Source organism: Eptesicus fuscus, chromosome 23 (assembly GCF_027574615.1).
Source record: "Eptesicus fuscus isolate TK198812 chromosome 23, DD_ASM_mEF_20220401, whole genome shotgun sequence".
In the NCBI taxonomy this organism is placed as follows: Eukaryota; Metazoa; Chordata; class Mammalia; order Chiroptera; family Vespertilionidae; genus Eptesicus; species Eptesicus fuscus.
Window position 1 is genome coordinate 3128559 of NC_072495.1, and position 16512 is coordinate 3145070.

General features: G+C 55.2%; 1 protein-coding gene across 2 annotated transcripts in view; it reads left to right on the plus strand.

Moving 5' to 3' along the window:
- Positions 1-16512, plus strand: part of FAM222A (family with sequence similarity 222 member A) — a 48613-nt gene that overhangs the window by 17531 nt on the left and 14570 nt on the right. The window contains exon 2 of one of the 2 annotated variants that reach the window (XM_054712520.1): positions 8032-8158. In XM_054712520.1, the coding sequence (XP_054568495.1) occupies positions 8077-8158 (82 nt within the window). In that variant the 5' untranslated portion in view covers positions 8032-8076. Of the gene's footprint in view, positions 1-8031; positions 8159-16512 lie in introns of those variants that run through there. The other variant, XR_008555263.1, reaches the window with a different exon arrangement.

Sequence of the window (16512 nt, forward strand, 5' to 3'; positions counted from 1 at the left end):
GTCAATTGCTCACCAAGAGGTATCTTCTCCAGCAGCTGCTTCAAGTTCTCCACACACAACAGTGTCTTTCAAGTCTCCGCACACTTGCCTGTGCTCGGGACCCCTCCCCCGGCCGTCTTCTCTTGGCTGTTTCCTTCCTACCTGCCTGTGGATAAGAATCATAAACCTTAACAATGGCTACCACTGAGGGAGTAGCTACTGTGAACCTGGACTTCATTCCTACTAATTCGTGGTAAGGAGGAAACTGAGGCTCGGAGAGATGGAGGGATTTGCCCAGGGTCACAGGATTAAGGGATAAAGCTGGGGTTTAGTTAAGAGATGAAGTTCAGGCGCCTGGCTCCAAAGCCCGGGACACAACACTGGCTCCCTTAGGAGGCAGCAGGGCTGTGCTTTCGTCTTGACACCCCTGGGGAAGGTCGGGTGGCCCCATTATGGCTTGTTATCCTGCCTTGTCATTGCCCCTGTGACCCCTCCCTTCCCCGTCAGATCTGTCACTGCCTCAGCCTCTAGCACAGGCCCCAGCACACAGTAGTTGCTTCATTTGTCACGTCCTTGCCGGAGGTTGGAGTGCTGCCCGGGGCAGCTACGTCATGGTTAGTTCCCAAGGCGACTGACGTCACTACACTCCCAGGCTCGGCCCCGCCCCTTTCTCCTGGGCACGGCGCTGGGAGCTGGCCGTGGTGCTGAAGGGCCTGAGCAAACAGCCACCCCCAGATGGCAGCTCTGTGCTCCCCTGGACACTTCCCGAGCCCCGGCTTGCTCTGCCTCCCTGGGCCAGCCTCTCGCCTTTCCTTCCCTTCGCGAGCGGGTTTCCTAAGGGCCTACTGTGCACGGGCACTGGTCAGAGCACCGTGAACCCACGGAGGAGGATCGGGGAGAGCCACGAGGGGAGCCCCATTCATTCGATTATTCATGAGACATTTATTAAGCACCCAGTCTGTCTCAGAGAAGCCCTCAAGGGGCCTGGACTTCACTTGAAAGGAGAGTAGAATTTCAAGGGGAAGGGACTGTGAGGGCAAAGGCCAGCGGGTGGTGGTGAGAGGTGCGTCTGAGGGCTGCCGCCTCCGGACTCTGCTGCCTGCTACCCAGAGTTCATGAGTGTCGGTTCAAGTTTTGGTCTCCCCTGCAGCCCATAACGACCAGCATCTGTGGCTCCAGTGCCTCGCCCAGGGCTGGGCCAGATGAGGTGCTAGGAACAGTGAGTGAGGACCAGATGGAGGGGTGTCTCCTGGGCCAGAGGCTGGCGTTTCTGTCCTGGGACCAGAGGGAGCCAGGCGTGCTCCGTGGCCAGACTTGCCTTTGAGAGAGACCTCCGGCTGCGGGGGTGGGTGCAGCAGTAATCTTGGCAGTAGATGCGGCCTCCAGTTGAAGAGGGCACTGTCCCCCCTCCACCCCAGCCTTCAAAAAGGAGAGTGAAAATCCCCTTCTGGTGCTGTGGCCCAAATGGCAGTGGGAAATAATCACTTTTCACAGGCCCCTTATCCACAGCCAAGCCCTGCGCCAGTTTAATCAGCAGAGCCAGGGTGCCTTGAAGATTCCGGGCTTGGGAGATCAGGAGAAGGGTTACAGAAAATTACCCTCGCCTCCTCCATGCTAATGTAATCTCTAACCAGATCTGCCTAGCTGCAGCTCAAATTGCTTTTTAGATTAACATTTAATTATTAACAGGGTCCCCTGGAAGGCCTTGGGCTTGGAACGGGTGGGGGAGGGCTTCTCCTCTGGCTGCCTTGCTGAGAGGCAGAGTGGGGGTAGGGGTAGGGAGCACGTGGGGTCAGGAAGGGAGCTAGAAAGGCGACAGCAAGAAAGGAGGAGAAGGACAGGGAGGCAGGTGGAGTGAGAGATGGGGATGGAGACAGGAGAGGAAGAGACAGACAGTGCATCTTCCCATTTGGGGGAGGGGCTGGCTGTTCCCTCAGTTTCCCTATGGCCTCCTGGGCAAGGGTCCCCCCACCTTTCTGTTCCAGCCAAGGGCAGGCAAATCCTGCCCCGAGATGCCTTTTGAGGCTACATGCTGGCCTGGCTCAGGGTAGTGGGGACTGTCTGAGGGCCACAGAGCCAGAATCTGACCCCAGCTGTCCCAGGCTCCCAACCCAGTGCTTATTCACCGCTCTGGGCCTGGGCCTCGGGCCTCCTGCCACCACGTCAGATCCTTCCCTGCGTGTGGGCAGATCCGTGCCAAGCCAGGGTGGAGGAGAACGAGCTTCAGGTACAGCAAGGGGCTGGAGGTGGGAACTGTGGAGTATCCTGTCCCCTTTCCATGAAGGTTGTGAGGCCCAGCCCGCGTGGCTCAGTGGTTGAGCGTTGACCTGTGAACCAGAGGTCACAGTTCGATTCCCGGTCAGGGCACATGCCCGGGTTGCGGGCTCGATCTCCAGTAGGGGGCATGCAGGAGGCAGCTGATCAATGATTCTCTCTCATCATTGATGTTTCTATCTCTTTCTCCCTCTCCCTTCCCCCCTGAGATCAATAAAAATATATTTAAAAAAAAAAACACAAAAAAAAGGTTGTGAAGCCCTGGGAATCGCAGGCATCTCCTTTGCGTATTCTTAGGGAACGCAGAGCCCTGACAGTCTACCCAGCACTTTACGTGACCTGCTGGGTTTCTCCAGCTCCTGTCTCGTCCCCACTCAGGATTCGGAATCCCTCTAGGACGGACTGCATCTAGAACCTCCTTTGTGTGCCGATGGACCGAGGACCTAGTCCTGTGTCTTGCATGGAAGCCAGTGCACTGGATTGTGTGTGAAAACCAAATGGCAACATGCCCGTATCCAAGCTGGAAGGCCCTCTTCCCATCCGCTGGCCCACTCCGCAGTAAGACTCGGTGAGGGAGACGGAGACTCAGAGGGCCAGATAGAGCGGTCCTCAAGGTCACTCAGCCATTCAGAACCCCGGAGGTGGCCGCTGCCGGGCAGGTGCCGCTCTGAGGCCTCTGGGGTCAGCCTTCCTCTCTCAACGTCGAGTCTCACGGGATGCTGGGAAGGGCCTGGCACGACCTTCCCCTCCCAGCCACAGCCAGTCTTAGGCCTTGCGTGGAGCCACTGAGTCCCTAGTGGACAGCACCTGGGGGGGGGGGGGTGCTGGAAGGAGAACAGTCCTTGACCTTGCTGGGTCAGCCTCACCTGCTGTGGAGCCCATAGACTCACATGCTGCCCGCTCCGGGGCCAGCCCAGCCTGGCCAGGGGCAGACTGCTGATCTGTGGGGTGCACCCGGCAGGGAAATGCTGGAGGCCGAGGAGAGGCCGGAGCCCGTGCTGGTGGGATGTTCCCATCTGGCGGGACACCCTAGGTTTTCCTTCTCCTAGCTTTGTCTCATCCCCACGCAAGATTCGACATCCCTCAAGGGGGTTGCGTCTAGAACCCCTTTGGTGTGCATGGCACAGGGCTGGCCCCCAAAAGACGCTCAGGGAGTGTTTGCTGCCTGAAGGAGGGAATGAGGCGGGGCCGATGCTTCTTCATCTCAGTGTGGCTCTGCCCAGGGCAAGCCCCACAGCTGTCTCTGTGAGTGTTTATGGGGTGAGTGGCCTCTTCCTCCCTCACCTCCTTCCTCTGTGATTCTAGCCCCCCCTAGAGCAGATGTGGGCATTGGGGAGCAGCTGGCCTTTGCTTCTGCTCCTTCCTGCCCAGCCGACTAGGATGTGGGGCTGTACCGGGGGGGGGGGGGGGAGAGGAGGGGGGCGTTGACACCTCATCTCTGCCACCTAACAGCTGTGGGACCTCGTGCAGGTCACGTCCCCTCTCTGTGACCACCCCTATCTGTACGATGGGGCTGGAAACAGCCCCGCAGGGCGGCCAGGAGGACGTGAGGTGTGACAGGAGGCACGGGGCTGCGGCACGGGCACTCGGGACCTGCTCACTGCTGTTCTTAGTCCTCATGTGCGGGTTGCTATTTCGAGTTGCCCCCTCCCACTGGCGGAGCGGCGGGGGGCGGGGTCCCTAAAGTCCCCTGCAGCCAGACAGGCAGGGGAGATGACAAAAGACAGACAGGCCAAAGGCCCCACTTCCCCATTCTTTTAATAAAAATAAAGACAGCCTTTCGACGCCCTTCTCCCATGCATTGTTCTGCCGAGGAGAGCAGCACAGACTCACTTCCTCCTTGGACCTGGGAAGTTCCTCCCCTTCCCCCCCCTCCCCTGTCACATTTCCTTTATCTAAATCCTCAGCTATGAAGGGCACCTCGACAACTGGGGGCGTTATCTGGTGGAGGGGACCTTTTCCTAGGGGTGCCTCCGAGATAAGGAGTCTTATCAGCCCCCACGTCAGGGATGGAGCCAAAGCATCTAATCATCGAGGCTTTCGACACTTTCCCCTCCCTCCCCCGTTTTTATTATTAAAGTCACAAAAGACCTTGTGCTTATAAACAGCCGATTTGCAGATAGGGCTTCGGAATGAGCAGCACTCCCAGGAGGGTCCCTGGCTGGGGGGCACTGCGTTTGGGTGGGGCCTCTGCGGCTGGCTTTCTGCAGGTGGATGATGCTAAGCAGAGCGGGGCAGGGTGGGATGGGGAGGACATGAGTGTGTTAGGCGTCCGCCCAGTTCCGTTCCCTGCTTGCTGTGTGACCTTGCGCAGAGCACCTGGCTCGCCGGGCCTCAGGGCTTCCTCCGACAATAACCGATTCGTGGGTTCAGCCATTCAGTCAACGCCTGTTTATTAAACGGTTACCCTCTGCCAAGCCCTGGGAAGAAAGAAACAAGTAAGACTTGGTCCTTGCCCCTGAGAAACTCAGAATCCGGTGGAGACAGACATGAAAATTGGCCGTCACGGCTCCGTGTGTGACCGGCTGTGAGGGAGGATACCCGGAGAAAGGGAGGCAGAAAGGGAGTTAAAGTGGATCAGATAGAGGGACCAGCACAGGCTGTGGTTGGAGGTGTGAGCAGCCAGGCTAGAGGGAGGCTTAGGAGGGACGAGAGGCAGCCGTGGGGGCAGGAAGGCCGGGCCGTGAGGTCGGCTCTATTCTGAGGCCAGAGAGAGGGGGGAGGCCGAGGAGGGATCTCCGTCTCGTATGTAGCTGATGGGTGGGATGGAAACACGTGGCGGGCCACTCGGGCATGGCTGGCCCCTGCCCAGCCACAGGGCACAGGAGGATGCCCAGGGAGGTAGGGAACTGGGGTGCAGAGAAATCCCGCCTCTCCAAGTGAAGACGAGTCTGCAGCGCACTGCCTGCTGGGACTCCAGAAGTTAGGGGTGAATCCAGGCAGCTGCTCTGGAAAAGCTGAGCTGAGGCCTCCAGGGGAATCCTCTGTGGCCCCACGTTGCGGCAGGTGACCTTCCGGCTCCCAGAACTGCCTGGGCATCCGCCGTAAGAGCCCTCTGAAGACCAGAGCCTCGCGGCCCTCCCCTGCGCACCACTGTGGTCCCAGCCTGGGTTTCAGCTGCCAAGCATGCTGGGATGCGTGGCCCTGGGGACTGAGGTGGGGGCTGGGAAGGGGCTGGGCTCCTTGTGTAAGAGGGCAGCCGTGCCCTGGGCACACAGTGGGCACCGGCTGCAGAGGCTCCAGCCAGCTTTCTTGGGCACAAGGTCGCGGGCCTCCCTGTTCCCTGGCCCAGGCCAGTGGGGAGAGGGCGGCTCGCCCAGCCCCCGCTGTGGGCGGCCCGCAGGCTGCTGCTGCTTTCTGGCCCGGGTTTCCGTCTGTGGAGGGCGAGGCGTGGCCCTGCAGCCAGCTGGCCTTCCCCCGGGCTCCCGTCCGCCCGGCCCCTGCATCAGGGTGGCAAGACGAGGACCCTGCACTGGGCTGCAGTGGGGAGAGGCGGGCCGTGTGCGGGGTGGCCACAGGCCTCTTACCCACCAGGGGTGCACGCGGCTGTGTCCGTGGACTGCATGTGTGTGCGTGAGAGGGTGCCAGAGGGCGCGGGAGGCGTGTCACGTGGTTGGCTGAGGGCGGACAGCGGGGTGCCGTCTGCGGGATGGGGAGGTGCGTGCGGAGGCGTGTCCGGACGTCCCGGGGTCAGGGTGTCCTGAGGGCCCATCGAGGCCTGCTCCCCCGCCCACTCACCTCCCAGGTCCCCAGGGAAGGGCTTTCATCTCTGCGACAAGCCCACTTCTTTCCCTTTTAAACTGATTCCTGCCTGATGGGGACGGCGTATTTACAATTACCAGAAACCGACGCGGGAGGTGGATTCTGCAGCTTTCATTGCGTGGCTGCGTGAAAGCTGGCGAGGCAGCAGGGGGGGGTGGAGAGGGTGAGAGCCACCTCCCCTCCCCCATCCAGCCCCTTCTCCTCTCTCTCTCTCTCTCTCTCTCTCTCTCTCTCTCTCTCTCTCATTTTAGACAGTAATAGGAGAAAATTGGTTTTGAAACTGAATAAAAGTCCCTTTCAGGGTAAATCATTTCTTTCAGGGCACCTTTGCTGAGAGTAAAATAGAGCATAATGAAAGGTGGTTACGTGATTGTCTCTCATTTACCGGGAGGCCGGCGGACGGCTGCGGTCTCGGGAAGTGCGGGATGGAATAATTGCGCGGTAACAAGGAGCTTGTTGTGAAATTAGTATCTTAAGAAAGCAGTGAAAGAGGCTTTTCCTCATGAATACTTCATTATTAGGAGAAGGCACCAGAATGTGGGCTCCAGACACCTGTTTAGTATTAAGTAACTTCCTTTTCTTCCCCTTAAATACTCCCCCCCCCCCCCCACCCACACACACACACACACTTTCTTTTCTTTTCTTTCTAGAAGCCAGCATGAGGATTGAGCTGGCCCAGCTTGGCTGCCTGGGACTCAGGTCCTGTGTGTGTGGGGGGAGGGGTGGGGGGGGAGATAGGAGCTGGTGGGGACAGGGTGCCAGAGCTGGTTGGACATCGGGGGCCCAGGGTTCAGCTCCCACTGGGAAGAGAGGAAGGGAGGACCTGGCAGGGACCCCCAGCCTTCCCCTGGCCTCGCTGCCTGTGTCGTCTCGCTCCGCAGGGACGGGGTTCTCGGGCAGGTGGATTTTGTGGAGGAAAGATGCTGTTTCCATGTGAACGCTGGGCGTCCGACTGGGTGAGCTGCCTCCTGTGGAGACCTGCCCGGCCTGCAGGGCTGCCCGGGGCCCTGCCCTTTCCGTGTGGGGTGGGCAGCTGCTCAGGGCGCCTGGGCTCAGGGTTGGGTCTGAGACTGAGGCCAGGCTCGGCGTTGTCAGGGCTGGAGCCTCCCTCATCCTCCCAAGGCGCCGGCCTAGACATCTCCCCTCGGGAGCTGTGCGAGTGCCCAGACCAGGGCAGGCCACCTTGGGTCAACCAGAGCACCCGCTACTCACTGGCAGCTCCTGGGCACCCCTCCCTGCAGGTTCCAAAGATGGCAGATGGGGTCTTTGCCCCTGGTGAGATCCAGGCTGCAGGGGGTGTGCACAGTCCGCCCACAGGTGGTTGGAAGGGAGCTGGAAGGACAGCCTGCGGAGGGGAGGAGGGTGAGGCCCCCAGAGGCCTGAGGGCGCCAGGGGAGCCCTGGAGGAGGGGCCGCACTCTGAGCAGGGCTGGGGCAGGTCCCTGGAGGAGGGGGTGCACTCTGAGCAGGGCTGGGGCAGGTCCCTGGAGGAGGGGCTGCACTCTGAGCAGGGCTGGGGCAGGTCCCTGGAGGAGGGGGGCAGGTCCCTGGAGGAGGGGAGCAGGTCCCTGGAGGAGGGGCCGCACTCTGAGCAGGGCTGGGGCAGGTCCCTGGAGGAGGGGGGCAGGTCCCTGGAGGAGGGGGGCAGGTCCCTGGAGGAGGGGCCGCACTCTGAGCAGGGCTGGGGCAGGTCCCTGGAGGAGGGGGGCAGGTCCCTGGAGGAGGGGCCGCACTCTGAGCAGGGCTGGGGCAGGTCCCTGGAGGAGGGGGGCAGGTCCCTGGAGGAGGGGGTGCACTCGCGGTGGAGATCCATCCTCCGGAGACTGGCCCCTCCCTTCCCGTGAGCCCCAGGAGCCTCCTGCTGGGCCTCACTCCAGCTGTCTGGGGAGGAGCGGGTCTGCTGTGTCTGGTGTCCTGCGGGGCAGGGGAGGCTGAGGGCAGCGACTCCCAGCTGAGGGAGGGGGGAGGCTGCGGGCATGGAGCAGTGTGTGACGGCACCTCCCCTCCCTTCCCACAGGGACCCTGCCACAGAGCGCGCCGCACCGCGGGCCCCAGTTCAGCCATGCTGGCCTGTCTGCAGAGGACCCAGAACCCCCCGGGCCAGCACCTGGCCTGCCCGAGCAAGAGCCTGGAGCTGCGCAAGTGTGAGTGGGCACCCTCGCCCTGCACGCCCCCCTCCGCGCCCCCCTGCCCCTCCGCCTCTCCCCTTCTCTGCCCACTCTGAGTCCACAGGACTTTCTGTGTTTGGACACGGCAGCTTTCCCATCTCAGGCCTTTGCAGGGCAGTTGCTGGGCAGGGAATGCCACCCACACCCCAGCATGTCCACCCTCCCTGACCCTGTCTCAAACTCTCCATGTCCTGCTAGGCCTTTGCCCGGGCTGTGCTGCCCGCTGGAGACCCGCCCTGGCAGTGGCACCCACTCCTTTTGTCTGGCCAACTCCCACGGGGTGTGGCCACTTCCTAGCAGCCTTCTCTGACCACTACCAGCGCCGTGGCCCCAACCCCAGCCCCTCCTGTGACGCTGCCGTGTGCCATGTCTGTGTCGCCACCGTCACATTCCTGCTTAGCAGAACGGGATAATGTGGAGCGAGTGGTCCTGAAGGGGCCCCGCCCGCCGGACTCGCTGTGACCTGGGCATGCCCTTGCCCTCTCGGGCCTGGAGGGCGTCAGGTCGGGCTGGACTGGGCATGTGTCCTCCGTGATTCCCTGGGACAGGCATCTGGTTATTCTGGCCACCCCAGGGTTGGGTGTTTTGTTTTAATTTTGAAGTATTTGGAAACATTTAAAAACGGGAGATTTGACTAAAAATATGGACTTTTGGTGTCTCTTGGGGGGAGAAAAGAGGATCCAGTGACAGAGGCCCGTGTTCCCGGACGGAGCTGTTGGCTAGAACTGAACTGTTGTCTCTTAAAGGGGACACATCTCCGGTTCACCACAGCCCCTGCCCCTCCCTTCACCGCTCCGACAGCACAGGGTCAGTTCCAGTTATCACTGTGCTTGCACTGTTGCTTCCTTCTTGTTTAAGATGTGTTTGTCTTTAGAGCATACATTCTTGGGGTCCAGTATTCAAAAGGGATGAAGGGGTACACAGACCAAAACCTCCCTTCCCCCACACTGCCCCGCCACCTCCTGCCAGAGGCAGCCAGTGTTGTCAGCTTCTCGTGTGCCCCTCCGAGAGCTGTGCTGTGCACGTGTGTGCACACGCGTACGTCACACACTGACCGGCACCTCGCTTTTCCACTCAGGGACACAGCCTGTATGTCAGCATTTCAACAGCTTCCTCACCCCTCTGCACTGCAAGGGTGGTCCGTAGTGACCTGACCCGTCGCTTCAGGAGAACGAGGCCCGGCCGTGGCCGCTTAAACCGTGCAGCAGTAAAGAATGATAAAGAATGGCGTGAGCGCCACGAAGGTGTGCCCTGCAGGATAAATTTCCAGAAGTGGAAATGTTGGGTCACAGGCGTGTGCATTTGTAACTTTGTTATGTGTCTTATCTATGTGCTTCTTTGGTCCATTTTCCCAATTAGGCTATTCCTGTGATTGTGGCTGTGGACCTCTGTATGTCCTATGAATTGCAGGTGTTTTCGCCGATTTGCCATTTGCCTTTGATTCCACCATGGAGGCATTTTCTTTGTGGAGTGAAATTTGTCATTGTTTCCTTTTTTCCATAGCCTCTGGGTTTTGTGTCATACTTACAATGTCCTTCCTCATGCTGACATTGGAGAGTTTCTGTTTTTCAAGCAGCTCCCCCAGGATTCCTTCTGGTTTTTTTATGGTTTAATTTTTTAAATATATGATGTCTGATTGTTTTGTAATTTCTCTGGTGGAAAGTTCGAGACGTGGATCCAAAGTTAATCCACATCGGTGCAGTACTACCTTAGTTATTGTAGTGCTAGCATACATTTTAAATGTTTTAACATCTCTGTTGGGATGTAATTCACATAACACACATCTGCAGTGCACACAGTGAGGGTTTTTAGGATGTTACAGAATTTTGCAACCATCGCCACGGTCCATTTTAGAGCATCTTGTCACTTCAACGAGAAACCCCGTCTTAGCCACGAGCAGTCCCGCCCTGACCCTCCGCCCTTCCTTCTCTATAGATCCCTCTTCTGGGTTTTCACAGGGAGGGAAGCTACATTAGGTGGCCTTTGTGACTGGCTTCTTTCGTTTAGCAACACGTGGCGAGGGTCAGCTATGTTGTAGCTGGGGTGCACACACTTCACGCTTGCTGATGCGAGCTATTCCTCGTCCTTCACGCTCCTCCCACGAGGGATTTCCGGGCCCTTCTCTCTACTTTTCTGTCTGAACCATGGAGTCCGTTTATCTGGGTGAGAACAGAAGCCCTGTTTGTGTTTTCCCGGGGACTGCGTTAAGTTTGTAAGTCAGTGTAGGGAGCATGATGGTGTCTCTCCCTCCAGGAACATGGTCTGTACCTTTCTGTGTGTTCTGACTTCCTATGCGTTCCTCGGGCGTGTGTTATATTCGCTTCCTCTAGATCCTGCACATTTTTGTAGTTTATTTCTGGATAGGTAACCTTTTTTGTCAAGTCTTTTCTTTCATAAACAGAGGTTATTTATATAAAGGCTGTTGACTCCTGCCACCTTCCTGAAATCTTTTGCTTGTAATGGGTTTTCAATTTAGTCTCAGGTTTTCCAGTTATACTATTGTATCAGTTACAAATGATAATTTTACTTCCTACTTTGGAAGTTTTATATCTTAATTTCTTTGTCTTGTATAGTAGGGTTGGCTGCTATCCCTGGAACAATGGAAAATAAAAATGGTCATAACACGTTCTTGCTTAGTCCCATTTCTCATTAAAAAATGAGAAGCTTCTAAGATTTCTCCACTCGCACAATGCTGGATTGGGGCAGATATCATGTTAAATACGTGCCCATCTATTCTTGTTTTATTAAGAATGTTAAAAACCAAGAATGGAAGTTGAAGTTTACCAAATCTATGAAGAAGATCACATGGGTATTTCCTGTGATCGATTAATATGTATAATGATATAGATTTCATATTGAGCCATCCTTGCATTCCTAGTTGAATCCCACTTGCTTATGGTGCATATTTCTTTTTAATATACTACTCAGGGCTTGGATTAGCTCTCTTGCTTGGGAGTTCTGCCTCAGTATCATCAGTGAGAGCGGTCTTTAGCTGGAGCAGTTTTGGTTGGGCTTTGCTGTCAGTGTTACGCTCGTTCGTAAAGAGAATGCAGGCTTTCCTCTTTCTCTAGCTTTGCAACAGTTCAACTAGAAATGGATGCTCCGTTCTTAAAAGATTGGCTGCTCTCCCACTAAAGTCCTGGCTAGTGCGTTTACTTTGGGGGGGTGGATAGCTCTTTGATGTTCTCTGGTTCTTCTGTAATAATTTATGTTTTAATTGTTCTGCTTATTGAATGAGTTTGATAAGTTATATTCCTCTAGAAAAGTATTCGTTTTTCCAGGTTTTCAAATTTATGTGCATGAGGCTGAACAAAATAATTTACAATTCCTTTAAAACGATTAACTCACCCTTATTTCTTAAATTGTGTATTTTGTGCCCTTTTTTTTTTTTCTTTTTTCTGATTAGGTTAGTTAGCTAATGAGGTTATTTGCCTCCTTGTCCCAAAGAGCCATATTTAGGATTTATTAGTAATCACCCCTTTCTGGTTTCCAATTCATTAATTTATGCCTTTATCTTTATTAAAATCTTCCTACTTTCCTTGTTTTTTTAATTTATTTAGAAGCTTAAATCTTTATATTGATAAACAAGGAAAAATTAAGGCTTTGAATGCTCTGAACACTGCTTTAGCTATCTGCTATAGGTTCTAATGTGTAGTCTTTTCTCTAGATATAATTTGGGTTTGATTTCTTCTTTGACCTAAGGCTCAGTTGAGTTCCATTTTTCCACCCAGATAGTAGGTGCTTTTGTGTTTTGTTTTTTTCTAGTTTTATTGCATTACTAGAGCCCGGTGCATGAAAATTCGTGCACTCAGGAGGGTCCCTCAGCCCAGCCTGTGCCCTCTCGCAGTCCGGGACTCCTTGGGGGATGTCCACCTGTTGGCTTAGGCCCGCTCCCTGGGAGCGGGCCTAAGCTGGCAGTCAGACATCCCTCTGGCAACCTGGGAGCCCTCAGGGGATGTCCACCTGCCAGCTTAGACCCACTCCCCAGGGAGCAGGCCTAAGCCGCAGTCGGACATCCTTAGCGCTGCCGAGGAGGCAGGAGAGGCTCCCGCCTCCACCACTGCACTCACAGCCGGCTTGTGGCTGAGCAGAGCTCCCCCTGTGGGAGCGCACTGACCACCAGGGGACATCTCCTGCATTGAGCATCTGCCCCCTGGTGGTCAGTGCGCATCATAACAACCAGTCGTTCCTGGTTGTTCCACCATCAGGGTCAATTTGCATATTACCCTTTTATTATATAGGATTAGAGGCCCGGTGCATGAAATTCATGCACGGAGGGGGGTTGTCCCTCAGCCCAGCCTGTACCCTCTCCAATATGGGACCCCTCAAGGGATGTCCGACTGCCCGTTTAGGCCCGATCCCACTGGGCAGTCGGACATCCCTCTCACAATCCAGGACTGTTGGCTCCCAATTGCTTGCCTGCCTGCCTTCCTGATTGCCCCTAACCGCTTCTGCCTGCCAGCCTAATCACCCCCTAACCACTCTGCTGCCAGCCTGTTTGCCCCCAACTTCCCTCCTCTGCTGGCCTGGTCACCCCTAACTGCCCTTTCCTGCAGGGTTGATCACCTCCAACTGCCCTCCCTTGCAGGCCGGGTGCCTCCCAACTGCCCTCTCCTGCTGGCCATCTTGTGGTGGCCATCTTGTGTCCACATGGGGGCAGGATCTTTGACCACATGGGGGCAGCTATATTGTGTGTTGCAGTGATGGTCAATCTGCATATTACTCTTTTATTAGATAGGATAGAGGCCTGGTACATGGGTGGGGGCCAGCTGGTTTGCTCTGAAGGGTGTCCCGGATCAGGTGGGGGTTCCCTTGGGGCGTGGGGCGGCCTGAGCGAGGGGCCTGTGGTGGTTTGCAGGCCGGCCACGCCCCCTGGCAACCCAAGTGGAGGCCCTGGTATCTGGAATTTATTTTCTTTCTACAATTGAAACTTTGTAGCCTGGAGTGGAGCCAAGCCTGGGGCTCCCTCCGAGGCCGGCCGGCAGCCATTTGTGTTGGGGTTATAATTGAAACTTTGTTGCCTTAAGGGGGTGGGCCCGGCCAGGGAGTGCGGAAAGCTTTGCTTCCCCTGGTGCCGGTGGCAACCCTGGCCTGCTCTCTCAAGCTCCATTCTGCCGCCATTTGTTTGAATTTGTTTACCTTCTATAATTGAAACTTTGTAGCTTGAGTGGAGGCTTAGGCCTGGCAAGGGCAGGCGGAAAGCTTGGCTTCCTCTGTTACCTAGGAAACCTTGCTCTCTGTGGCTATAGCCATCTTGGTTTGGGTTAATTTGCATGCTCGCTTTGATTGGATGGTGGGCGTGGCTTGTGGGCGTAGCTTGTGGGTGTGTCGGAGGTATGGTCAATTTCCATATTTGTCTATTAGGTAGGACTAGAGGCCCGGTGCACGAAATTCATGCAGGGGGGGGGGAGCGGAGTGTCCCTCAGCCCAGCCTGCACCCTCTCCAATCTGGGACCCCTTGAGGGCAGTCGGATATCCCTCTCACAATCCAGGACTGCTGGCTCCCAACTGCTCACCTGCCTGCCTTCCTGATTGCCCCTAACCACTTCTGCCTGCCAGCTTGATCACCCCCTAACCACTCCCCTGCCAGCCTGATTGATGTCTAACTGCTCCCCTGCCAGCCTTTTTGACCCCAACTGCCCTCCCCTGCAGGCCTGGTCCCCCACAACTGCCCTCCCCTGCAGGCCTGGGTCCCCCCCAACTGCCCTTCCCTGTAGGTCTGGTCCCTCCCAACTGCCCTCCCCTGCTGGCCATCTTGTGGTGGCCATCTTGTGTCCACATGGGGGCAGGATCTTTGACCACATGGGGGCAGCCATCTTGTGTGTTGGAGTGATGGTCAATCTGCATATTACTCTTTTATTAGATAGGATAGAGGCCTGGTACATGGGTGGGGGCCAGCTGGTTTGCCCTGAAGGGTGTCCCAGATCAGGGTGGGGTTTCCCTTGGGGCGTGGGATGGCCTGGGCGAGGGGCCTGTGGTGGTTTGTAGGCCGGCCACGCCCCCCGGCGACCCAAGCGGAGGCCCTGGTATCTGGGATTTATGTATCTTCTATAATTGAAACTTCATAGCCTGGAGCGGAGCCAAGTCTTCTGCTCGCTCTGTGGCTGCAGCCATTTCTGTTGGGATTATTTACCTTCTATAATTGAAACTTTGTAGCCTTAAGCAGAGGCCTGGGCCGGCAAGGGCAGGTGGAAAGCTTGGCTTCCTCCATCGCTGGGGAAACCCAAGCCTCCCTCCTGCTCTCCATGGCCTCAGCCATCTTGGTTGGGTTTATTTGCATATTCACTCCTGATTGGCTGGTGGGCGTGACTTGTGGGTGTGGCAGAGGTATGGTCAATTTGCATATTACTCTTTTATTAGATAGGATTATTAGATAGGATGATCAAAGTTTTCTTTGCAATATACTCTATGGTCAGTTTTTGTGAGTTTTGACACTTTATGGGGAAAAGAAGATGTGGCTCTGTTTTCAGGATTCAGAGTCTGGTGTGTACCAATTATATCTACCCCATTACTTATGTTAGTTAGGTCTTCTATACCCTTAGTTACCTGTCACGGAGAGAGAAATGAATTAGATGCCCACTGCTAATGTGTTCCAGTCTATTTCTTCTTGTGGCACCTACAGCTTCGGCCTGATGAATGGCGATGCAGTGTTATTTAACACATGGATATTAATACCTTAAATCTTCATAGTGACTTGCATCTTTCTTTACTGTATTTAATACCTTGGGGGCAGGTTCAATTTCATCTGTTCAGATAGTAACCTCTGCTCTTTTAATTCACATTTCTCTTGAAACCTTGGCCGGTCCTTTTATTTCAGCCTTTCTGAATTACTTTGCTGCGGTGTGACTCATACACTATAGAGTTGGATTAAGCTTTGCGATTCCATCTGAATGCCTTTAACATTTTTTGAGAGCTTAGCCCATTTACATGTATTGGTATGACAGATACCTCATCGTAGTTCATTTTGTGCTTTGCTGTAATTGCTTTCAAAAGTCTTTCCCTAAGTGATCTGTGTTCCCGGCTTTATTCTGTGCACCCACTAATCACGAGGAAGGTTGGTGGTTTTGTTCTGTCGGTGTAACTTTAAATGATACCCTGACTTTCTATTTCTTTGGAACAGTATCTATTACTTTCCCTAAGATGAATAAAATGTTGAAATTAGTGTGCAGTCGATGCTTGAACAACACAGGTTTGAAGTACATTGGTCCACTTACATGTGGATTTTTTAAAATAAATACGTACAGTACCGTAAATGTATTTTCTCATCCTTAGTAACATTTTCTTTTCTCTAGCTTGCTTTATTGTAGGAATACAGTATGGAATGCATATAACATACAAAATACATATTAATCAGCTGTTTATGTTATCGGTAAGGCTTCTGGTCAGCAGCCGGCTATTGATAGTTAGGTTTTGGGGAAGTCAAAAGTTTTATGTGGATTTTTTACTGTGTGTGGGGGGTCGGCACCCCTAACTCCTGTGTTGTTCAAGGGTCAACTGTGTTTTCTTTTTCCTTCTACATTTCACCCTCTATTACCTGACGTCAGCTTTAAATGATGGCCTCTGACCCCAGCTGTTAACGAAGAGGCACCTGTGTGCTTACACTCCTGTCCCTCTGTCATGAGGGATGCCATTCCTCGTTCCTGGGGCTTGTGATGTTAGCATCTGGCTACAGCACCACAGCTGTTCAGTCTGCCTGCGGTAAGCAGGGTCCGTGCTCACCACCAGTTCCTCTGCCTTAGTCTCCATCCTCCGGAAGCTGGCCCTCGAGTCTGCGGCCTCAGGCCTCTTGCGCACAGCACTCCCGGAGTCCCCAGCAGTCGGGACGGCCTGTCTGTCGCCTTCCTACTCCGGTGAGTGAAAGTCACCGGTCACTCTGTTCCCTTGAGGATTTCTGCAGACCTTGTTCTGAGTGCTGCCATGGGGAAGCTGAGGCCTGGCTTCCCTCTTAAGTTTCATTGTGATCTCTGCCTCCCTCGTGCCATTCCTTCCCCGGCATGTGTCCCGGGATGGACCATGCCCGTCTGATTTCCCGGAGCGCAGGCCCGCGCCCTTTCGACAGACAGATCCGAGGTTGCCCTGCCTCCCTTTCCTCCTTCGGGGACCCCAGTTCAGCAGGGCGGCTGTCTCCCTGCCCATCTTCCCTCCGCAGCCGCCTCCGACGGAGCCTTTCTAAGTCGTCATTTCTTGCGCTGCCTTTCCTTCCTCGCACCTGCCGCCTTTTGCTTTCACAGTGAGACTTTCCTCTGCTCTTGCAGGTCTGCTCTGTGGTTTTGCTTCACAGAAACGGCTGTTCCTGCATTTTCCTCTTCACAATGAAATATTTAGCCGTA